Source organism: Polyodon spathula, chromosome 4, assembly GCF_017654505.1.
Source record: "Polyodon spathula isolate WHYD16114869_AA chromosome 4, ASM1765450v1, whole genome shotgun sequence".
Classification (NCBI taxonomy): Eukaryota; Metazoa; Chordata; class Actinopteri; order Acipenseriformes; family Polyodontidae; genus Polyodon; species Polyodon spathula.
Window position 1 is genome coordinate 9,979,028 of NC_054537.1, and position 24,510 is coordinate 10,003,537.

Sequence of the window (24,510 nt, forward strand, 5' to 3'; positions counted from 1 at the left end):
TGACCATTTCAGAAATCTGAGTGGAATATTATGTGCACATAGATGAAATAGACGAATAGACGAGCACCCGCTCGGTGTCAGCCTCCATTTCTATATCCTGAGTTAAGCCGTGGCTGCACTATAGCAAGGCGGGATGAAAAATGCAGACTTTTTTCAAAATGTACTATATATACCCTCTTGCCTAGTCACATTGACTAAACACTTTTTCAGATTTTGTCCATTGCTGCCTGTTTAGCAGATTTTAGGGGAGGTAACGACTCTTTTTGGAAGTATGTTTCTGATGAATTAATGCATACAGATGGCTGAATTATGAAACAATGTTCTAATTCGATTCAAGAAATCTGAGTATTGCGTCTTTAGGGAATGTAAAATATGTGTAAGATTAAAGCAGGTTTTTGTGACAACAGTGTGTGTGGTGAAGCACTGTATCGTTTGAGGGTGCTGTTTTTAGATTTTTCATTAATGTCAGCTTTGAAAAAAGTCATGTTAAAGGCGTATGTCACCGGACATCGAATTTGTAGACGACCCTGCGGTCAGCGAACGTCTGTGTATGACAGAATATCAGCAACAGTAGAAGTGAATGGGTGGAGACTAAAATCCAAGGTCTGTTTAAGCACTAAGAGTGTCGATATAACCCCTATGCAGCCCTTCAGCGTCCTATAACTGTTGTATACTGATTTACTATCAATACACAAGTTAAAAAAAAACAGCTGTATTTGTTTTCTAATCACTACCAACCTTTATTTAGTCCACTGTCAATTTATTGAAAAGATTTAAATGTTTGATGAATAGAATATCGTTAAGTAGCTGAGGAACGCGTCTGATTTGTGATGACATGTTTTGAATGGACTTTGAATGCCTCTGGTATGATGTGGTGACATCAACCGTGCTGATATGGAGAATACAGCATGGTTGATGTCAAGAAAGGGTTTCTCCATGATGTGTCATGGAATACAGAAGGTAAAAGGTGTGCTCTGATTGGCTGAAAGATCCTGAGCAGTGCATAGTACTTTCCTACTTTATTGTTAATACAACAGACTTGTATGATTTCTGAGTAAAACAAATTATTTGTAATGTAAATGTTGTTTAAAATAGGATGTTTTTTTCCTTTGGATAAGACACACCAAAATTAGGAGGATATTGTTTGTTGTTGCTTTTAAGGTTTATAATTTACAATCACCAAATAATTTAAAGTCTTTATTTAAATGAGCTCAGCATCACACTTTGCAATGATATGTGTAAACGTCACTTTAAAAAGTCTTTACCTTTTTGAGATGAAGGACAGTGTTTAACACTAATGTGATCTCAGGAATGTGCACAGCATCATGTTATATATATATATATATATATCTATATATATAATTATATATATATATATATATATATATATATATATATATATATATTAATCTATACTATCTAATAATCTCATTACTTAAAGTTCTTTCCTACTAATTGTAGTAGTTTTGTTCTAATGTTTGCATGCCTATGAACACTACAGTATCAATATGTTGCAGCTGTTATGTGCTCAAATTTAACAAATTTGACTCTAACTTTTACAGTTATGAATTGAATATAATGTGTGGATCTTCAGTGTTAGTACTCACATTGGTCGACACATTCAGGAGTGGTTTCTAAAGATGCATGTCAACGTTAGGGATGCTGGTGCTAAATACAACACAAATCAACAGACTGCAGGAGTAATTGGCATCCAGTTAAAATTTCTAGTCTGAATCAACGACCTTCCTTGTCTTTCACCACGACAGATAGCATAATAGCACTGCCCATGCAATTACTTCACACACACAATTCAGCTTTGGTGGCTTTTCTGTGGCAGTTGCATTTCGATGCTGAGGCCCCAACGAGGGTTACTGCTTCAGAGTATATATCACCCCTTCTTCTTTTCAGCTCTGAGCAATTTATTGGGATCAGGCATTCAAGTTGTGCACAAACACCAGGAGGTCAAGAAACGCATTGAGGAGGAATGACTTGAACAAACTGCAGAGGATTAAAGGGAACAGGATTAATGTTGAGTTAGAAGCAACAGGGAAAATGTCAGAGAACAGTGTTTGCCTCCTTGAGCGATAGAAGTGATGTCACTTTAATGTGTGTGAATTGAAAAGATTTCTAGACTGCTTTCTAGGGAGAGTGGGTGACATCAGATTTCAAGTTTGTGGTTTGAATGTGTTTATTTATTTTTTACCAAGATGATGCAGGCCTTCTTATGAATAGCTTCATCTTATGGTGCTGACAATTATTACAATGAATATAAACCCATTTATTTAAAGACGGTTTATCAATATGTATAGAAAAAGTGCAACAGTGATTTGAGAGTTGATTTAAATTACCTTAATGACAAAAAGAAAATGCTAAGTTAAAACAAGCAACGCGTCCCACCCCCTTTCTTTAACTTTTTCCTTAAGGCCGTCATGTAACAAAAGCATGCCAGTGAAGTAGAGGCTGTGGCTTCATGCTTAGTATTTCTGCTTTTCATTGGACTTTGGAATCCAGCCATATTAAAACTTGGAGTGTATCAGTTCAGCAGGGTTTAGCTGAGTCAGTTACCCAACAACTGCAGCAAACATCCAGTTGTTACACATGATATACAAACACAATCGAATGGCATTTAGTCTGAATTCCCAGTTAGCTTGCTTTTTTATTAGCTAGAAACAAAGTAAGAGGCACCCATCATGGGAACAAAAGTGTTTATTAAAAAAAAAAGTGTTCATAATATATTTATATATATATATATATATACATATATATAATAATATATATATAATATATATATATAATAATATACTTAAATTTTAAAACAGATGTCTTTACGGTACATTCTAAGTCATTTATTTTTTGGGGGAAAAAAACCTTCATGCCGATTGGGTGAAGTGACACTGTATCAGTGGGTAATATTTACAGAAATCTCTATTTTTAATTATTACTGATTTTTGATCAAATGTAAGTATCAAAAACCTAAAACAAAAACTAGATGACACATTTTTAATACGGTAAAGATTGAAATCAGATACAACTGAATCATCACATCAATGCCAAATGTATAAAAATTTGATTTAAAAAGATTTGTGCCAAATTATCTCCCTACTTAGAAGCATACATTAAATGGAGTCCTGTTAACGTCATTTTTAACATTTAAAACAGAATGAAGTTGAAAAATCCCGACCCAAGTAATTTATAAAACATCTGTACACTGATCAGGAAAATTGCTGCCACATTATTATGAAGCCTCTTCCTCATGATCCCTAATCATGACTTTTCTATTTTTATCACTTTCTATTTGCTGTTTGGTGTCTAAGTAACCGGTCTTGGGACAGACGCATTTTTGGATTTCCTTGAGGGAAAGGGGGAGGTGCTGTTGGTGTCAGACTCTCAAAAGCCTTTTCATGGTCATTTTTTGTGGATGACTCATGCTTTCTATGTCTGAAGTCAAGTATGCAAATACGTGGAGTTTAGAAAATGGTGCAATTGCTGGTTTTGGTCTAACCTATCAGTTTAGGAAAGGTCTAAGATGCCTCTAGCGTCGGGGTTAGTGAACGCTTTCGCTATGTGTCCTTGCAATCCATGGTTTTACGAGTCACATTTATTTAGTTGTTTTTACAGATTGTACTTGATTGTCATTGTAGGTGCCAGTTGACGATGTACAGACATGGCTGTTGTGTAGCGTGACAGGCAGTGTTAGCTTGCATTGTCTCTGAATATAAATTTATAGCAAAAGTCTGGTTTTGTGTTGTGGACCAGCAGTGTCATTAGTATTGAGACAATCCAGTGTTTGTCTGGCATGTTCGACTGAGTCTGAATCAAAGCCGCAACCACAGTGCCACAGCAGTATTTTCTCCTGTGATAAACATTATAGTAAATAGCAGAATTAAAAAAAAAAAGAATGGTGTTGATAAATACAGTAAATGTATCTGTATTCTACATTAATTTGGAAATAAGCTCTGATACTGTTTATTTGATCTAATAAGCAGTTATGATGCTGCCTGCCATACATAACAGATGGCCTGCCTATTCCAGAGTGGCAGCATTGTTTTATAGACTTGTGAGTTTGTGGGGATCAATCTCATTTACTCTCTTGCAAAGTGTATTGCTTACAGCCTTTTCAATTGGTTGGGTTTTTGTTTGGTTCAATGGACCTCATTCATCAAAACTGTGTGATAATATAATATAATATAATATAATATAATATAATATAATATAATATAATATAATATAATATCACAAAACCAGCAGGAAACAACATTTAAAAAAGAATCTTCTGGAAACACAGACTTTCTGCAAAGCACACTCTTGAGTGCATGTTTACAACCAAACTGTTTCCATTTGGGTTGTACCATTTATGTTGAACCAGGTTTCTGTTTTTTAATGCTTAGCAGTACAGCAATTCTCAGGAATTAAATCCTATTTCAATTCCCACTAGTTAACTGAGAAGCCATCAGGGTTGTTTTACGATTCACTAAAAGTGGTGACTCGGTTCACCTTATTGGAACTTCAGTTTAGCGCATCAGCCTAGCACTGTACCAGATGATGAGGTTCCAGCAGGTAGTCTAACCCTGGTCTTATATGTGGCGGGTGTCTACCACGTTGCTCATTTATGCTGTGTGAAATGAGTCTGGAGAGGGAAAGTGAAAAACGGACCTCACGAAATAAACTGCCTGAAGTCTGTGTAAAAGACTTGAGATTGACAAAATATCTAAAAAGTCACATGGGCACTTTTGATACTGCTTTGAAAGAATCACAGTTCATGAAGGCTTCATTTATGAAGGCTAAATTCTTAATGTTAAGAGAAACGGTGCCCATATTAAGCATCTAAAGCAGAAACATACAGAGGCCCATTGGAATCATGATGGTAGTCCTACAATCTTCTTGTCCACTGTCAGGTGTCTTAATCTACCAGATACATTGCTCAGTGGTAAATGTTTTTTTTTTTTTTTTTCTACAATGCAAACAGCATAGCCAAATTACTTGAAAGACAGTTTTCTATGCAGTTTTACTTTCCACTAGGGCTGTGCAGATACTTAGGGAATCCAAGCAATTCTCTGTCACATGTTTCAAGTTGAGGTTTTGCAACACTGTGGGCTGCAATACATTTGTTTTATTAGAAAACCAATAAAGTAATGAGAATTATACCAAGGGTTGAGTTCTCTGCGCAAAAGGACTGCATTCTTTAATGTTTTATTAAAGGTGTAATGCTAAATATATAGGTGCTGTCTCTGCCCAAGCACAATGCTTAATCATTTCAAATTAGAAGCATAGGTGAATTAAGATTGGACAGCTGACAATCCACTTGGCAACGAATGTATACTGTTTCTGTACAAAACATGAACGGGGACCCATACTATGTATATATAAACTCATACTCTATATCCATACACATCATTTACCCTTTTTTCTCCACACAGGTTGTGGTGGGGAGCTCTTTGGCCCTCATGGCTTATTCAACAGCCCTGGCTACCCCAGCAGGTATCCTGACAACCGAGAGTGTATCTGGCACATCCAGACAGCCCCTGAAAGTAGCATTCAAATAACCATCCACGAGTTTGATGTTGAATCCCACCCTGACTGTAGCTATGATGTCCTAGAGGTACGTTCACTTTTATTTATCAAAACATTTTCACATCACAAATAATGTGTAGCAGGATTTATTTGACATACTGTATAAGAAAACAACTGTTGATAGAAACAACTTATGCTTGAAACATACCTTCATAAATGCTGCATTATAGAAGCTACCAAAGCTATTGTTTCAGTTAACCTGGAATACCTTTTTTTGTGTCAGTCTAGTAAATATTTTGGTCGTCAGGCTACAGGCTGAAGTCAACAACCACTTGTCCTCATGCAGCCTCAGCACTGTGGTACCACCTTCTGGTTAAATGCATTCACAAGTTCTTGCCAGCATCTCAAAATGAAACACAATTCATGGAAAAGGTGGCGTCAGCTATTAAAAATTGAACAAATTCCAGTTCCTCTTACACCCAATTGAAAAATAAGCCAGCCAATCAGTGCTTTGATGTGGTATTTCACAGTATCTGATTTCAGTAAAAAAATGCCCTCATTACTTCAAACACTCAGAAGAACTTCAGTAAGAATAATAATTAAAAAAAAAAAAAGTAGGGAGATGTTAGCCTTATCCTTTTTCATTTAAGTATTATCAACATTTGATTAAAAAAAAAAAAAAAAAAAAAAAAAAAAAACAAACAAAAAAAAAAAAAACAGGGACAATACATTAAAAGTTGCATATGTATATTTGTGTTCAGTCTTCATATATGTTTTCATTCTTCAAGCCTTTAACCGATGGACATTATTTTACTTTACAGTTTTTCTATTTTCTTTTTTTGCTAATTGCTCTCCAAAGTGAAGTAGCACATGTCTAGCCTGTGTCGTTGTCAGTTAAGATACACAATTTGTATATATTCCGTGTTGCTTTTAGGCTTTCTCATTCGGGTAAATCTTGATAACTTGTCTTGGTCTGATAATATGCAAGCAGTTCTTAAAATATTAAGCCCTGAATGAATACAGTATACTGTGCTTGTAAAATCCTTATAATTAAAATGGAGCCCAAATAAATGAGGATTTCCTTGTCACACCTTAAACACAATAGATCCCTCACAATAGAAGTTTTCTCTAAAGTCCCTTTCACACTAGCATGATCTACCCGGGTCAGAACCTACCCGGACAGGACCCGGTGTCATACGAGTCGGGTATGCGATTTCACACTGCTTTTGATAAAGCAGGGTTGAGCTGGGTGATAGACGCAAGTAAGCAATACACGTATCAATGCCCTGGAAGCAGCTTGCTACTGACGCTTCCATCCAACTTCTCTGGATCGAACCTACAGCCCAAATGTTGATTAGAGCAAATGTTTCTTCATCCCTACTGCAATCTGACTCATGGTGTGTCTCAAGCAACAAAAATATAGCTAAACAGAATAAACAGAAACATTCCTTGTGGAAGTGAAACTTTTACACTACACAGGATTATGACCCGGTTAGCCAGGAACTGGGTTTGGACCTGGTTAGGAGTGCCAGTGTGAAAAGGGACTTAAGTTCCATTCCTCTTCCTGCTTTTAACTGGACAGGAGAGTTTTCATCCCAGAATAGAGGACCCTAAAAAGCACCAGTGGTCATTTCAGGACCTTGACATCCCACCAAGTTTCAGAAGCATGCATTAAGCTTGGTCAGCTTCTACCCTAGAGCCATTGTAACCAAGACACTGATTAGACAGCCTAATGAGAAGCACTCCTCATGATGTGCTATCCTTCACTGAAATCTGGCTGTGGGATACATGAGCTAAGCCTCCTCTTATCCACCCCCATGCTCACATTCAGCGTTGATGGGAATCGATTGTAATGACACAAGCTGCATTCAGCATGTCAAAGGGCTACAGTATGTTTTTTTGGGGAAGGGAATTGGCAATTCTTTCATCCAGTGGCCACTTTCATTTATTTTGAGAACAAAACCTCCCCCTCACAAAACAGTTTCCAACTTGCAGTCTAGCCATTGAAGAATAAGTCCAGTGCACGTACTGTAAAAGTGGAAAAATGTTTGGAGACCTGTATTATGATGTACTTAAATTAACCTTCTTACCTCCAAAGTCTGAGCTTTATTAACAGTGTCAGTTTATTCCTATCAGATGTGTGTAACATGATCAAAAGCCCCATTAAACCACCATTCTGTTGCTCACAGCTTTGGAATGCTGACTTACACTGTAACAATCAATGGAACTAACAAGGCAGAAAGAATGTGAAAAACACAGATTAAACCACAGGCCTTATACAAATACCTGCTGTGCTGCTCCAAGTGACTTGTGTTCTTCCATTTATTTTAGATCTGAATTGTGTCTTTGAAAGCAAATAGCTAAACAGATGCCCTCCCCCCCTTTTTTAGCACCATGTCCATTGTTTTGATTTGCTTCATTTCTGCACAGTCATGTGGTAATCATTGGTTTCCTCAGTTTATGCCAGAAAGGGTTTGATTTTTAATAACAACAAGCTCATTCTGCTGATGGATTTTTTTATTCAAGTAATTTACTTAGCAAGGAGTTGATATAATTCCCTTTGATTTGATTATATGAAAACTGTGCAGACATAATCTACATTCCTTTTCCACGACAGCTTGGTCCTTGTAGATATAAAAATGTCCATTCTATAAATTAGAAGAATGAGAGTGGATGGATTACTGTGAAGTAACCACACCCCAGGGCCTTAGTCATAAGGCTTAGTTCCAGGTCTAATTTTATCTCATGATAATCCAGCCCCTACTGTACAGGTGTTACTAGTGTTCCCCCTTTATAATGCTGTAGTCGGGAGTCATAGTTAAGAGACCATGGTCTTTGGGCAAATGAGAGCCATGGCTGTACCGCCTTATAACCTGTTCCACAGTATTAAGAGCTGCCTTATAAAGGGGGAGCACTGTATAATGAAAAACGTTTCGTCATGTTTCCCCACTTAGTCGTCCTCAATGTGTAGACCTACAAACAATACTCCATACAGCAATACCCCCTTGTAAACAAAAGATTCAGTTGGAATTGAGAAAACCTGATTATAAACTTTTCTTCTAAAACTTTTCTTCTGTGCAGTCCTCGTTAGCAATGTTAGCCTTCTAAAGAAGTAGTTGGTAATAGAAGGAGTTCTTAATGCTGTTTTCCTTGCATGAAGAGAAGCACTGACTGAATGAGACCACTGCTGCCTGTAGAAAATAGTTCCGGCTCGACTGCAGCACTGCATTCATCAAGACAGTGCAAACCCTCACTTAGTTGTCACTGTTGTTTTACTGTAGCTGATACTGGTGTAAAATCTGATACATTTGTCTGTACTGTGCAATGAGAAAGCTGCAATGTCATTCTGCATAACTGTAGAACTGGCTGTTGCAATGGTCTTTGAATGTTGTGTTTGGTATTTGCATTCAGGTGTATGGAGGCCCCGACGTGTCATCTCCGAGGTTAGCCCAGCTGTGCACAACACGTCCCCCGAACCAACCCCTGCAGGTCTCCAGCACAGGAAACTTTGTCACGGTCCGCTTCAAAACTGACCACTATATGAACGGGAAGGGCTTCAATGCAAGCTGGCAGGAAGTCCAAGGAGGTGAGGGGGACCACAGGCCACTGTGGTAGGCAGGAATTGTAATTTGTTTGTGCTTTTAATAAATTCACCACTGCTTAAACCACAGAACAAGGTACAATGTGTAGAAAAGTTATTTTATATCTTTCATATTTCATTTATCATCATACTTTTAGTTTAAATGGCATAAATTATATTACATTTGATTTAGTTATTTCATAATGTGTCCTTTTCTATGACAATCTTAATAACTGCTGGTCTAAATATAGCCACTGCGTTGATTAGAATTTGTGTAGCAAGGCTGTGGAAATCAAACATCTAACAGCGCATGCGAGTCCCTGTACAGCCTTTTCTGTATCAAGATATTTAGTGATTTAAAGTAATTCAGTTCATCACTGTTTTTATGAGTTGAATATACCCCAGTTATCATCTTTTAAAAAAAATTCTGCTTATTTTTTTCAATTGTAACCTAGCATCGCTAGAATAGAGATTTTTATTGTCTTCCATTTCATATGTTTATACTTTTTTTTGGTAAGTATGCAATTTACATCTAGAATAAAAATCAAGTAAATGATAACATATCAAAATAAAATGGAGTTCCTCATCAGACTACCAAGCTTAGCTTTACTAGCTTTACTGTATTTCCCTAAAGTCAGCTTTATTAAATGCTGGTGTATGTTTGAAGTAAAATTAGCACAGGAAAGACAAATACTGTGTTTTTTTTTATTTTTTATGTTGACCACTGCTGGTTTGTTAAACTCACTGGGTGTGTTGCATGGTCCGATTCAATTTTCTTTTTTTTCCCACAGGTTGTGGGGGAGTATTCACAGCTCCCAGTGGAGAAATCCATTCCCCTAACTACCCCAATCCTTATTCTGCTAACGTGGATTGTTCATGGGTTATCAATGTGGACCAGGGACACAGAGTTCTTCTGACATTCAATGACTTTGATATTGAAAACCATGACTCCTGTGACTATGACTACCTAGCTGTGAGTAGCAGCTCTATAAATGGACTATATAACCCTTGTGTAACTTCTGCAATGCATAATATATGTATATATGACTAACAGTCGTTTTAGAGAGCATCTGCGATTTAAAGTAGATGTTTCCTTCCATGTATTAGCAAAAATACATTTCAAGAAGCAGTCAGTATCCTTTATATTTTACGTTTACATTTCTGGTCATTCTCTGAATATGGCACATAGTCAGTGCTAGACAGTCAGTTTTCTGTGACAAATGCAACAACATGTCAGTTGAATTTGTCATCTTAAGAACGCGACTGCACTCGGAAATCAAACATACTCTGACACTCAGAGTGCTGGTGGTCAGATTGCAATGTTTAATCAGACAGTGTAGATCTGTCTCATGTTTCATTCACGATTCAATATGTCTAAAAATCTAATAAATAAGAAAGTCATAGGTTATTGATCTAGTACACCAAGCATAGGACTCATATTTAAAATGCAGCATAAGAAATCTTTATTAACAGTGCCTTTGCACTATAAGACATTTTTCTGCCCTGTCTTGGACAAATTAGTACCACGCCCAGCAGAGTTATGCATACAAAAAAGAAAATGTGAGATGTGGGGTTGGCTGTCGACTGAGGTACCAATGACTTGCTCACAGGTGCAAGTTTGTTGATATAATTAGTTACATGGAGCAGTAAGTTTAGCACAGTAAGCCGTACTCGTTGGAAAAATTTAGAAAACTTCAGAAATCTGTGTCTCTACACTGCCTTTCATCTAGATGGGGAACTCCATTTGCAGAAATGCGGTCGCCAGATTCTGGGGTCTCCTCCCATTGATTTATACCTTAGTTGTTGTGTTTCTTTTGGAGCACAGCTTCCCATGTGTTTCCTCCTTTTTTATATGACTCCTAAAACAAAAATTTCACCATCTTAGTAACCCAAATACCAGTTGAAATTAAGTCACTAAAGAAATGTTAGTGTTTTATATTAAACCATAATGTTATTTGCCTATCACCTATCTGTCTCCCTATCTTCCATCTTCCAGTGCTTTCTTCAGAAAGGGGTTACGTACATTTATATTGGCTTTAGTGCTTATAGTCAGTAGGGGAAACTGCTAGTTGGTTAGTGGCAGGGAAAAAATGCCCTGAAGGGATGGGGATAATTTTTACTCTCCAGGTTAAATGGCAAGAATAGGCTTTTAAACAGAGATTAATTTCACCTAATGTATTATTCAGCTTTAAAATTCAGCTAAACTGCATATTTGAGCTATGTATATAATACATGCAGCTAGATGACTGGTGAGATTTATGGAGTTATTTTGTTAGCTACAATCAGCCTTGCAGACCTCTGTCCAGCTAGAACAGCGAGTAATGGGAACTTAACATAAAACACTTCTTTGTGATGATGGTGTTGTGCACTAATTATATTGCCAACTAATGTATTGAGATGTAAAGAAAACACTTAATGTTGCTCTAGCATACAGCATTCATGGTTTTCTGAAGACCTGTTCTTGTTCCCCTTCACCTGCAGGTTTATGATGGTCCGAGCAGCCAGGCTCCGCTGCTGGGGAAGCTGTGTGGTCTGGGCAGGCCTACACCAATCACCTCCACTCAAAGCACCATCTATGTACGCTTCCGATCAGACAACAGCTATAACCATAAAGGCTTTAGTGCTGGATTCTCTGAAGGTTAGTTCACAGGAAAGCATGAACCAATCCGTGTATAATGCTAAAACGAGAACTGACGACCGGAGTTATGCTTATAATTGAAAATATAGGCACATTTTAATTAAGACATAGTCCAATATTTCCCCAGTTTAAATTAAGACAGAAATCTGGATTTATTCCATCCAAAATCTGTGTTGAAGGTAGAGTACTATCCCTTGAAACAATGGTGGTTGTTAAGACACTTGTAGCTCTAAATTCAGTCTCCTAATTTACTGAATGCCATTCTTCCCCACCTACAGTAGCTATATACAGTAAACTTTCTTCTAGTGACCAGCTCCATATACAGTCAAGCATGTGTATGTTGAAATGTCAAGCCACTCTTTATGTATGAAAGTAGCAGCAACATTTTCCAGAATAAGTCATTTTTTAAAAACTGTTGGTTTAAGGCGTTACTTATGTAGAATTAAATCAAGTTCTTCTTAATCTGATTTCTATGGCCATTTCTATCCAATAGATTTTCTAAGAGCCGATGAATGATTTCTGTTATAGACACTTGTTTATGTGTTGACATGGCACACACTGTTTTTTTTTATCATTAATGTATGTAGTACATTATGTTTTCCAAGCAAAGAGGTGGGGTTGGACCTCATGCAGTGTAAATCTCGGCTGATAATGACATGGTTTGTTTCTATTGCAGCTTGTGGAGCTGTCATCACCACTGATGATATTGGTGGAGCCATTGCCTCGCCTATGTACCCTAATAACTATCCCTCTAATCAAAACTGCAGCTGGATCATTCAAGCCCAAGAGCCATGTATGTAGAACAAAAAGAAAACATGTATGAAAAGTGTCATCTCCTATGCTTAATGTATCTGTTTTGTGCCCACAGAGACAAATATTAGTTATCATTTTGGAAATGTAGACTTAATAAACTCCTTGTGCTGTTTTGTTTTGAATAGAAATGTATTTGGTGGATGTCACCATTCTGTAGCAATAGGAATAGACAGCTAAATACTGAATTTGTTAATATTTCTTGTGGCCATCATATTCCATCAGTAATGTTACTGAATATTCTTATCTTATGGTTAAATAAATAAATAATTACATAAACCTCAGAAACTCACACACACACTCTGTTATTCCAGCCTCTCCAGGACACCAGGATTTCCTTTAACCCTTATCTCCATACTCAACTGCCAAATCAGTGACCATTCCAGCTATAGGAAACAGCTCAAGTCGCACATACACTAATAAAATGTGTCCCTGGCATGCACTGACTCGTATCCTTTTGTTTACACAGTCAACCACGTCACATTGTCTTTCACCGACTTCAGTTTGGAAAACAAAAATGGTAACTGCACAACGGACATGGTAGAAATTTTGGATGGAAATAACTATGAGGCACCATCAGTAGGTAAGTAGTGGTGTGAAAGGAATGATTTGTGCAGTGTTCTGGTGGGATGCACTACATTCCCCACAATACACTGTTCTACAGTACATTATTCTGCAAACTCCTTTAAGAGTATGTAGGAATTTCCCTGACACAAAACCCATGTCAGGTGAACAGGAAATTGTATTGTTTCCATCATCCTCCATGGGCCACCATTTTGGAATGGTCATGACTTCCGTACTGTAGTGTTTAGAATTAAACCCATACCGTGATTCTCTTATTGCTTGAGTTGCATTAAGTAATTTCATTGTTCCAATGTTGTGTTGTGATATACAACAAATAGGGTAAGTATATAAAACTTCTAGTAACATAGTTTTACCTTAGTTTCTGGTTAAAAGTTATGGATGGACTAATTACGACATCACAAGATGCCCTACTTTAAATGCAAGAACATTTGATATTCTTATACCTTTAGGAAAGTGTGTAAGGTTACAGGTGTTTTGTGACTGTCAGTGTCTGTGTTTTCCTTTGAAAGAGTGAGAATTGAAGCCAGCTTGCCTGCTTTTTATCACAGTTCTTCTGCATGTTTATTTGACTTTTGTCTTTTTTTTTGGAGGTCGCTTCTGCGGTGCTGCTGTCCCACACCCTGCCACATCTTTCAGCAATGCACTGGTAGTGAACTTCATTTCCAATGGTCAAGACTCAGACAGAGGGTTCAGAGCAGCATATGGGGCCTCCATGTCAGGTAAGCCTCACAATCTACTTTTCTCATATAAACTGTGGTCAGTTATTGTCCTTTTCTCGCCAACTGTTAATGTCTTTGATTTTGTTTCAGCATGTGGCGGTGCATTATACATGGAAACAGGAGCCTTCAACAGCCCCAACTATCCTGACACCTACCCATCAAACATTGAGTGTGTCTGGAACATCCTGAGCTCCCCTGGCAACCGCCTGCAGCTCTCCTTCATGTAATTATGATTTCACAGTTATATTTGCAGGGAAGCACCTGAAATTAGAATATCTAATATTTTCTTATTAAGCCCCTTTCACACTGGCTTTCCTACCTGAGTCCCGACCAGGTTCCTGGCTACCCTGGTCACAATCCTGCATAGTGTAAAACCACATACCCAAATTGTACCTGGGTCAGCTGAGACCCACCTCAGGATGTGAGTCGATACACTGACCTGGGTTGAGCAAGACAAAATGCATGGTGGGCGTTCGTAAACGAACAAAGTAACAAACAGCCATGCCTGTGTGAAGGTTTCACTTCCACAAGGAACATCTGTTTATTCTGTTTAGCTGTATTTTTGTTGATTGAGACACAGCATGAGCCAGATTGCAGCAGGGATGAAAAAACATTTGCTCTAATCAACATTTGGGATGACAATTCAATCCACAGAAGTTGAACAGATAAAATGATTAAACAGATAAAAGGGAGCATGCTAGTGTGAAAGGGGCTTTAGATGTGGGTGAAACTGGAAAACAGAAAAATGTTCTTTTGTTTTTAATGTTGTTAATTAGGGTTATGAAACCCCACCTGGATAAATTAAGAGTTAATAGGGATGGGTTGCCCTGTTTTGATCTGCTTTTATTTACATCATTAAAATAGACCCCAGTCTTATTTTCAATGTTTTGGCCGACAACAGACTTCGACATCATTTCTGGTCGGAGTTGACGGTCTCTGACCCTGTGCGACAAGTCGGAATTACATCATCTACACCCTTAACAGATCGTCAAACGTTTCACCTGTCCTTCTAATATACATATACAGTGGCTCTCAAAAGTATTCTCCCACCTTGGACTTTTCCACATTTTATTGTGTACAACATGGAATCAAGATGGATTTAATTAGGAGTTTTTGCCACTGATCAACACAAAAAAGTCCATAATGTCAAAGTGAAAAATAAAATCTACAAATTGTTCTAAATTAATAACAAATACAAAAATAATTGATTGCATAAGTATTCACCTTATTGAGTCAATATTTGGTAGATGCATCTTTGGCAGCAATTACAGCCATGAGCCTATTTGGATAAGTCTCTACCAGCTTTGCACATCTGGACACTGCAATGTTTGCCCATTCTTCTTTGCAAAATTAGTCAAGCTCCGTCAAGTTGGATGGGGACCTTTGGTGAACAGCAATTTTCAACTCTTTCCACATATTCTCAATTGGATTGAGGTTCAGGTGTTGACTGGGCCACTCCAGGACATTGACCTGTTTGTTTTTAAGCCACTCCAGTGTGGCTTTGGCTGTATGTTTGGGGTCATTATCCTGCTGGAAGATGAATCTTCTCCCAAGTCCCAGATCTCTTGTAGACTTCGACAGATTTTCCTCCAGGATTTCTCTGTACTTTACTGCATCCATTTTACCCTCTATCTTCACAAGCTTTCCAGGCCCTGATACAGAGAAGCATCCCCATAGCGTAATGCTGCCACCACCATGCTTCACGGTAGGGATGGTCTTCTCAGGATGATGTGCGGTGTTAGGCTTGTGCCAAACATAGTGCTTAGCGTTGAGGCCAAAAAGCTCTATTTTGGTCTCATAAGACCATAGAATCTTCTTCCACTTGGTCTCATAGTCTCCTATATGCCTTCTGGTAAACTCTAGCCGAGATTGGCTTTCTTTTTGCCACTCTCCCATAAAGGCCAGTTTTGTGAAGCATGCAGGCTATTGTTGCCGTATGCACAGTATCTCCCAGATCAGCCGTGGAAGACTGTAACTCCTTTAGAGTTGCCATAGGCCTCTTGGTGGCCTCCCTGACTCGTGCCCTTCTCGCCCGGATACTCAGTTTTTGAGGATGGCCTTTTCTAGACATATTCACAGTTGTGCCATATTCTCTCCATTTCTTAATAATGGACTTTACTGTGCTCCAGAGGATATTCAATGCCTGGGAAATGTTCTTATATCCTACCCCTGATTGGTGCTTTTGAAGAACCTTATTCCGGATTTGCTTTGAATGTTCTTTCGTCTTCATGATGTAGTTTTTGTTAGGAAATGTACTAACCAACTGCGGGACCTCCCTGAAATCATGTGAAACACCTTAATTGCAAACAGGTGGACACCATTCAACTAATTATGTGACTTCTAAAGACAATTGGTTGCACCAGAGCTTATTTAGGTGTGTCATAGAAAAAGGGGGTGAATACTTATGCAATCAATTATTTTCTGTTTTATATTTGTAATTAATTTAGAACAATGTGTAGATTTTATTTTTCACTTTGACATTATGGACTTTTTTGTGTTGATCAGTGGCAAAAACTCCTAATTAAATCCATTTTGATTCCATGTTGTAACACAATAAAATGTGGAAAAGTCCAAGGGGGTAAATACTTTTGAGAGCCGCTGTAATATCTCTCACTGTCACATACCCACATCTCTCTAATTAATGTTTGAAATTCTCCCTTTTGGGTGCTTTGTTGGTTGAGACGTTGGATGTACCAATGACATCACTATAGATTGTTTTAAAACCTCTTGTAAGAGATACAAACTGAGCACATCTGTTTAAATGTCAATTTATCCAATTTCGCGAATGCGGTCTGTATTTAAAGTATGAACAACAGCAGCGGCCACTATGCACGTCCAGAACGGCTGCGACACGATGCGTCCTTTTATAACAAATATAAATATACGGTTCTGAAACAGCATGTTGTAAAGAAAGCCTCTGTAAGTTGGTAAACTTCTGTTCGCTGATGCATTTATTCTTCTGGCTGACTCCCAATTGTTTTGTATTTTAGCTGTCACCTATTAACATGCTTGCTTGCTCTCTCAGCTATCTCATTCACTGACCCACATAGCTACACATAAATGCTGCATGCATACGCAACCAAACAATTTACATATACTTGCAGGTTTCTATTTTCAGTGCATGACATACTGCAATTTTAAAGGAAATAAAGTAAATGCCTAGCCAAATGTGTTTTTACGTCCATTTCCAAAATTTCACTTCATGATTTCTGTGACTGCTGTGACAAAATTGTAGTCTTAATAATAACTAGCACTGTTTCTAATCTTTTAATTTGTATTATCTAATTAAAGTCAGATCTTTAAGATGTTGCAGTTTAAGACCACATATCTTTCTTCCACATTACGTTCAGTCGATCAGAGTACCCTTTGTCTTCGCCTGCATTGGTTTTTAATATAGTGTAGGTACACCTGCTTTACATGAAAGTGAAGACCCAATACAAATTCTGCACATATTTCCCTGGTTCAGTCACTGTTGTCTTGTTTGTTATGGAAACAGAATGTTTCAGCTCCAGCCCAGTCCGAACTGTGTCAACGACTACCTGGAGATCCGGGAAGGAAATGCCACCGGCCATCTGGTGGGGCGCTTCTGTGGGGATTCCCTTCCTGTCAACTACACCTCGGTCATCGGACACATCCTGTGGGTGAAGTTTGTCTCGGACGGATCTATAGGTGGTGCTGGCTTCAGGGCGTCATTCGCACACTGTGAGTTAAAAGAAAAATGAATGACTTTTGATAGTATATTGTAATTACATTCCAAATCAAGTACAGTGCACCCTTGTCTAAGCATGGTGCCTCACTATCCGTGCATATACTAAAATACATGTACACATATAGTAAAGTATTGTAACATTTAGAGTATTTTTTTACAGTCACAATAACATAGTTCTTATGTTTTAACACATCAGTAACTAGTATTTCCAAACCATGTTATACTAGCAGATCAGTTGCTATACAATAATTCCATGTAATCCTTATACAGTACATAGGCTTCAGTGTTCCTAACCCAGCTTTTGGATCAGCAGGACGAGGATGAATGGCTATCTTGCACTTGCCAACCCAGATCCTAGTCACTGTTCCAGGGGTTAAAAAATAAATAAACAGTGTTGATATTTTATTGTCATCGTACCTGGTGTTTCTTACTGCAGTGTACGGAAATGAGATTACCGGATCAGCAGGACAGATTGCCTCTCCACTTTGGCCAAGGGATTACCCCAGCAATGCAGACTATCGCTGGACCATCACAGTCGATGCTGACTATTTCATCCGGGTTTGGATCTTAGAGATGGATGTTGAGGACACGTACGAATGTTACTTTGACAAGCTGAAGGTCCGTGCTTTAAATAGTATTTTAACTCTTTTCTTCAATTGGAATTGCAGCAGTACAGGAATAGGAAATTGCCTTTGTATACTACTGTGTACAGATATCAGAGATGTCTTGATTTTCTGAAATGTCCCATTCACTAGATTATACTTCATTGGTGTCTGGGTTCAAGTCATCTTCCAAAACTTATAAATACATCTTTTTTTTGTTATCTTTTTTGGCTTTTTTGTTTTCAGAAAACATTAAAACATGCAGACACTTTGTGGTTGATTCCTGGTTTTAATACTATTCTCACTACAAGCTCCCTCTGCGCAACGTATTGTAACAAATATCTATTATACTTGATCAATTGTTTTACCATTGTTTTGATCCACATGTCCTGGGTCGTTAAGAGGGGGATCTTCCCCCTAAATAAAAATAAAATGGCTGACCCTGGCTTGACCCACCCAAGGTCTATTACTCCTGAATAAAACACGGCTTTCCTTTTCTCTGCAGATCTTTGATGGCCCTAATGTCCATTCTTACCAGCTGGGGAAGTTCTGTGGGCTCCACCCCCCTCCTCCTGTCAGCAGCTCGGGCAGCTCCATGACTCTGGAGTTTCAGTCCGATGACTATGTCAGTGGGAGGGGCTTCATGCTGGAGTGGCTTGCGGTTGAGGCCTCTGGGACCTTACCCACCATAGCCCCAGGTCTGCCTGCATGTTTTATTGTGTGATGGACAAAAGCTGCTGTACAAGCAATGCATGTTTTATTGCACTTACACTTACAACCAATGCAAACTTGAACAGGAGGCAGAGGTTGTTTTGAGCACAGCTGTATTGTTAATGGAGTTTTATGACAGTACATTGCCATACTTGTGCTCTCCATCTCAACTACCTGTTAAGCTGCTGATGTTTATTTGTGTATACTGGCTGAAAACACAGAGAAGCAACATCAACATTTACAGGGTTGGGGGAACTGAAGACTTATTTTGAGAACAGGAGTTTTTAGTGATCATATATCAGACTCCAGGGTTGTATTGCTACTAACTTTTTTTAAATGGCCCCTTCTTTAGTACTAACCATAGTAATGACTTTAGTAATAACAACACAGTCACACATCTGTATAAATAAACATTTAAATAAATGCTACAGAAATTGAATATCATTCTATCAATAAATTACAATGTACATATATAGTCTAATTGGCGTTTCCAAATGGTTGTGAAGCAGTGAGGTGTCTTTTTGTAGTAAGCGCTCAATGTTTAAGATGTAGGACATGAATGTAAATTCTAGGTGCAATGTTACAAGACGGTTAAGGGCCCTCTAATTTAAGAAACAAACCCAAGACATTCCTGTCATTAAATCACTGATTCGATTCGTGTGTACCTGTTGTTTTTCAGGTGCCTGTGGAGGCGTTCTCATGACCGGGGACTCCCCCTCTTTCCTCTTCTCTCCCGGCTGGCCCAGTGACTATCAGAATGACCTGGAGTGCACCTGGGTTATTCGCTCTCCAGACTCCACTGTCGAGCTCAATATCCTTTCTGTCGATATCGAATCCCACAGCAGCTGTCTCTACGACAGTCTCGTCATCAGAGATGGTAAGACTGAGCATGACCTTGACTTGTAACCTCGGATGCAGTTCTCACCCCTTAACTCAGTCTCTGCTTGGTGAAAGAAACACACTTCAACAAATTTAATGTTTTATAGGGAATTATTAAAAGTGCAGCTAATGGGAAATGATTCAACTTGTATCCTCAGGTTTTAACTGGAAAAGTTCCTCTTAGGAATTGGTGTTTCTAAGAACTTTACAGGCTAGATTATCAAAGCTTCTTCTTACAAAGTGCTTGTAGCATAACTGTTTGAGAATAATAGTAAAGACACTCAACTATTTAGGGACGTCATTGCAATAATGAGCACTCTTCGCAAATTAGACTGAAATGTAGTCAGACCCCTATCTTGTAGAAAGTAAGAACCAAGGTCCAGAACCCTGTTGAAAAGTACTTGGATTGTTACAAAATATCGTCAAATCAGCATTGTCAAAACAACCTTTTTTTTTTTAGGGGAAACCAACATGTCACCATTACTGGCCACTGTTTGTGGTAGAGAGCTCCCTGGACCAATCCGATCTACTGGTGATGCCATGTTCATTCGGTTTACTGCTGATGGCAGCTATTCCGGGGGAGGGTTCAACGCCTCCTACCACAAGAGTAAGCTTAGGCTACCTCTACTGCATTACAGGGAGCTACATTACAGGAGAGCTGCACTGACAATAGCATGTTATGCTGCATTTGTTTGCTTGATGACGATCCCAGAGGCGTGCAGTCTACCAGAACGATGCTGTGGGAACCTCATTGTCTGGGATTCTTTCACCTCATTAGTGAGACCATGTATCATAGTGGATGGCCAGTGGAGCAAAGTTGGAACCTTGGAGCTACTGCTTTTGTCTGCGTAGGGGTTATGGAAGTAGTGGTTGTATTACACATTGTAACTAATATCTTATTAAACTTGATCATGATGAGTTTGATACTACTCAAATGGGGGATTCCCCAAAGCAATTAAATGACTGACCTAGTCTTCATCCACACAAAGGCTAATACTCAGTAGGAGTTGGGATATGTTCCAAATGACTACTCAACTTTTAACCCTGACAACCCACTATTTACAGCACAGTATAACTGACTGAAACGTTTGATATGTGTGAACACCAACAAGTTTAATCTGTGGGTGATAATGCAAATGGGGGCCAAAGTAGGTTAACAAGCAATTGATTTCTCCCACACTTTCATGTATGTTCAGAATTCTCAGCTTAACGCATATCTTGCCTTCCTATTAGGCTGTGGTGGTCTTCTGCATGCTGACAGAGGTGTTCTCACATCTCCCAACTACCCCCAGACTTACACTCCTAACCTGAGCTGCTCCTGGCACGTGGCTGTGACCAGCGGACTCACTGTAGCGGTACACTTTGAACAGCCATTCCAGATTCAAGGTTTCGGTACAGCTTGCAGCAGTGGAGACTATCTAGAGGTAAACTGGCAAATACACAAATCGTCATTGTCACTGTTTAAAACAAGACTTACTGTATGACCAGTACTATCCATATCCACCTCTGAATGATGTTATTAGCATTTCATCAAAAAGAGAACTGACTTAAACTAACATTGATAACTAGCACTATATATCGGTTTTGTTTTGTTTTTTCCATAGTTGAGGAATGGCCCTGATGCCTCTTCTCCACCTCTGGGCTCTAGCAGTGAGAATGGTCGTTACTGTGGTTCAGCTACACCCTCTACCATGCACACCACAGACAACCAGCTCTTCCTTCGCTTCATCTCTGACAACTCCAACGAGGGCCCGGGCTTCAAACTCACATACGAGGCTCTGAGCCTGGGTAAGTGGCTGGGAACAATATCCATTCCTATATGCATTTCACATCATGTAAATAACTCTTCGGGCCAAATAGCTAAATGCAATGCTTTAAAAAAAAAAAAAAAAAAAACTATAAATAATGCCACTGAAACCAAATGCAAAGTGCTTGTCAGCCCATGTAGTTTATAAATTCTGAGATCAATACAGGGGCTAAACTGTTACCTATGTTATTTTCACAGCATGTGGAGGAAACATTTATATAAGTGATTCTGACCCATCTGGATATATCACATCCCCCAACTATCCCAACAACTACCCCCAGAATGTGGACTGCTCCTGGACCATCACTGTCCCCAACGGAGAAGCTGTTCAACTGGACTTCGAGGGCGAGTTCTACATCGAGCCTACAGCCAGGTACCAACATCTATACAGGGCCAGTCTGGAGCTTCTGTATGAACAATAAGACAATTAATGGAACAATATGAACATTCATGGATCATTTTCTATATTTCTGGAATTGGTATGGATTAAGAAACCTGATACCTGGTTTAGAAAAAAGATACAGACTTCCAAGCACAGTATAAGAGAATCTGGTAGACTTTCCCAATCCCCTGTTGTTCATGAAGTAGCTCAGGTTACTTGATGATTTGATGCCTGCAAAAAAAAAAAAAGAGCTTTCACTTCAAATCTTTGAAGGGTGTCACTGTATACTGTTCTTGGGGAGTTTAGGAAGGGCTGCTGCTGGGGTTGGGGCCTGTCTGAAGAGACATGAACGTCTATAGATACAACTGGGAAATGTAATTGATCTAAACAGAGGCACATCTAAATACAAAGAGACATATTTTAGGGGCAGGTCTGAAAATCTGAGATCTGACAAAGTATGCAAAAATGGCAGAATGTGTTGTAGTTGTGGGAGTTAAATGAAAGTGGCATTTAGATCTACTATCATTTAGACTGTAACAGTCTTTTATAACATATTGTGATTAAATTGTACACTATTTGCTGTTTTTTGGAAGTTATGGAATGCATCAGGTTTGCGGTATAGAATGTTATTACTAAGTATGACTGGGGAAATGAACAAATAACATATAAAAGAACATTCCTCAAGAGAGGAATACAAATGGTTATTGTTTATGACTTGGTAGTGTTTCTCCTCCATTTCCAGTGAGACAGATTTAAAAGCCTTTTATAGAGCACTGCAGCAGGTAACCAGGCGACATGCAAAATGGCACTGAATCAAGTTCAGCAGAAACAGCATGAAAATGAGTAAACTCACACAATTCAAAATGCGCACAATAAAATAGATGCATAGGTCGGGCTAGCTGGTTTTGTTATGATGATACATCCATAACATCAATATTAACTCTTCCAACACTGCAGGCAGTAAACTGGTCTGGGAAAGGTAAATTCACTCAAAATTGCATACCACTATAGTAGCATAGGAGAGATAAATCTACTCAAAACAGCAGATCAATAAACTAGTGAAAACTATATTAAAAAAAAAATATATATATATATAATGCACATTTTTATTTAGTATTTTATTTAGTTTTATTTAGTACTTCAGCATTAGATCATAAACATATTTCATCATACTAGGGTAGATTTTAGTGCTAGAATTTTCGAGTTAAAATATGTGTATATGTTGCATTTGTACAGTATAGCAATAGCAAGCTGTATAGCAGGGTGCACTTGTCTTTTGTAGAAACATGCTCTGTTGAGTGTCCTTGTTGAAAATGGTTAAACTTGTTTCCCTCTGTCATAGCTGTTCATATGATTATCTGGAATTGCGTGACGGTGCGAGCTCCAACGCCCCTCTGATTGCCAAGATCTGTGGACAGGAACACCCCTCCACCCAGAAATCCACGGGTTCTGTCATGTACCTCCGATTCCGCACTGACAGCAGTGTCACACACAAGGGATTCAGAGCCAAGTATTCCATAGGTAAAGTGAAGACAATTGCTGGACACCTATATGACGCTTCACCCATGGGCTTGCCTTTTGAACTATGCATTTCTTAGACATTTAGTTATGTGCCTATTCCAGCAAAGACTCACCATCACTAACATTAACTAACAAAAGTTTTCAGAACAAATCAATAACAACCAAAGAGGTTGAAGGGCTCATGTTTATCAAGGCCCCAATACACCTAATGATGATAATAACACATTTAATTAATCAGATTCAGCAAAGTAGTTAAAACAATGAAATGCAATCCACTCATGTTTTTATTTTATTTTTAAATTATTTTTGTTACAGCAACTTGTGGCGGCAGGCTGGTTGGACAAAGTGGTATTTTGCACAGTCCTGGACATCCTGAAAGCAATTACCCTGATAATTCTCAGTGTGAGTGGTACCTACAGGGACCAACTGGCCACTATCTCACAATAAGCTTTACAGCACTGGACCTCCAGGCTTCTACAGACTGCAGTAATGATTATGTGGAGGTCAGAGAGCACAATGCAACTGGTAAGTGTTGCCTTTGAAACTAGTTTAGCATTTTACATGACGTACACATTTGGAAGAGATTAGCTCTGAAACAGACATTAGCCCTGAAAGGTCTGTCTGCCCTTTTTCTGTTCAGTGATGCTATTCCACTCTTACTCATTCACTGCACCTATCTTATGTAACTTTTAGACTTTCCCAGTCCTGTTGTAGTTAACAATTTTGTAAAGGTTTTAACCTGAATCGTCGACTGAATTGTACTCTCGACAGCCTCGCTAAGCTCAAAACTTTCCTTCTGAGTGAGTCCACATGTTACCCTGTTGCTAAGCTAGAATTGCAATTGGTTTTGAAATGGTAACTCCTTTCTCTGTTACACAGGGCGACTTTTGGGTAAACACTGTGGGAACAATCTACCCTCTCCTGTAGACACATCTGACAGCTATGCCTATGTGAAATTTGTCAGTGATGCTTCTGTTAGTGCCTCAGGGTTTAGTCTGCGATTTGATGCCAGTGTTGAAGGTGGGTATTACTGTGCCTTTAGACCAGTAGTATTCA

The 24,510-nt window shown here is 38.6% G+C and overlaps 1 protein-coding gene across 1 annotated transcript in view; it reads left to right on the forward strand.

The window, feature by feature from the left end:
* Positions 1 to 24,510, forward strand: part of LOC121313758 (cubilin-like) — an 88,090-nt gene that overhangs the window by 35,439 nt on the left and 28,141 nt on the right. The window contains exons 27-45 of the mRNA XM_041246560.1: positions 5,418 to 5,599; positions 8,923 to 9,097; positions 9,883 to 10,064; positions 11,573 to 11,729; positions 12,406 to 12,522; positions 13,009 to 13,122; positions 13,715 to 13,843; positions 13,934 to 14,066; positions 17,340 to 17,545; positions 17,989 to 18,170; positions 18,660 to 18,852; positions 19,545 to 19,742; positions 20,205 to 20,351; positions 20,978 to 21,168; positions 21,349 to 21,532; positions 21,750 to 21,924; positions 23,276 to 23,454; positions 23,770 to 23,979; positions 24,334 to 24,474. Coding sequence (XP_041102494.1) covers positions 5,418 to 5,599; positions 8,923 to 9,097; positions 9,883 to 10,064; positions 11,573 to 11,729; positions 12,406 to 12,522; positions 13,009 to 13,122; positions 13,715 to 13,843; positions 13,934 to 14,066; positions 17,340 to 17,545; positions 17,989 to 18,170; positions 18,660 to 18,852; positions 19,545 to 19,742; positions 20,205 to 20,351; positions 20,978 to 21,168; positions 21,349 to 21,532; positions 21,750 to 21,924; positions 23,276 to 23,454; positions 23,770 to 23,979; positions 24,334 to 24,474 — 3,195 coding nt within the window. The remainder of the gene's footprint in view (positions 1 to 5,417; positions 5,600 to 8,922; positions 9,098 to 9,882; positions 10,065 to 11,572; positions 11,730 to 12,405; positions 12,523 to 13,008; positions 13,123 to 13,714; positions 13,844 to 13,933; positions 14,067 to 17,339; positions 17,546 to 17,988; positions 18,171 to 18,659; positions 18,853 to 19,544; positions 19,743 to 20,204; positions 20,352 to 20,977; positions 21,169 to 21,348; positions 21,533 to 21,749; positions 21,925 to 23,275; positions 23,455 to 23,769; positions 23,980 to 24,333; positions 24,475 to 24,510) is intronic.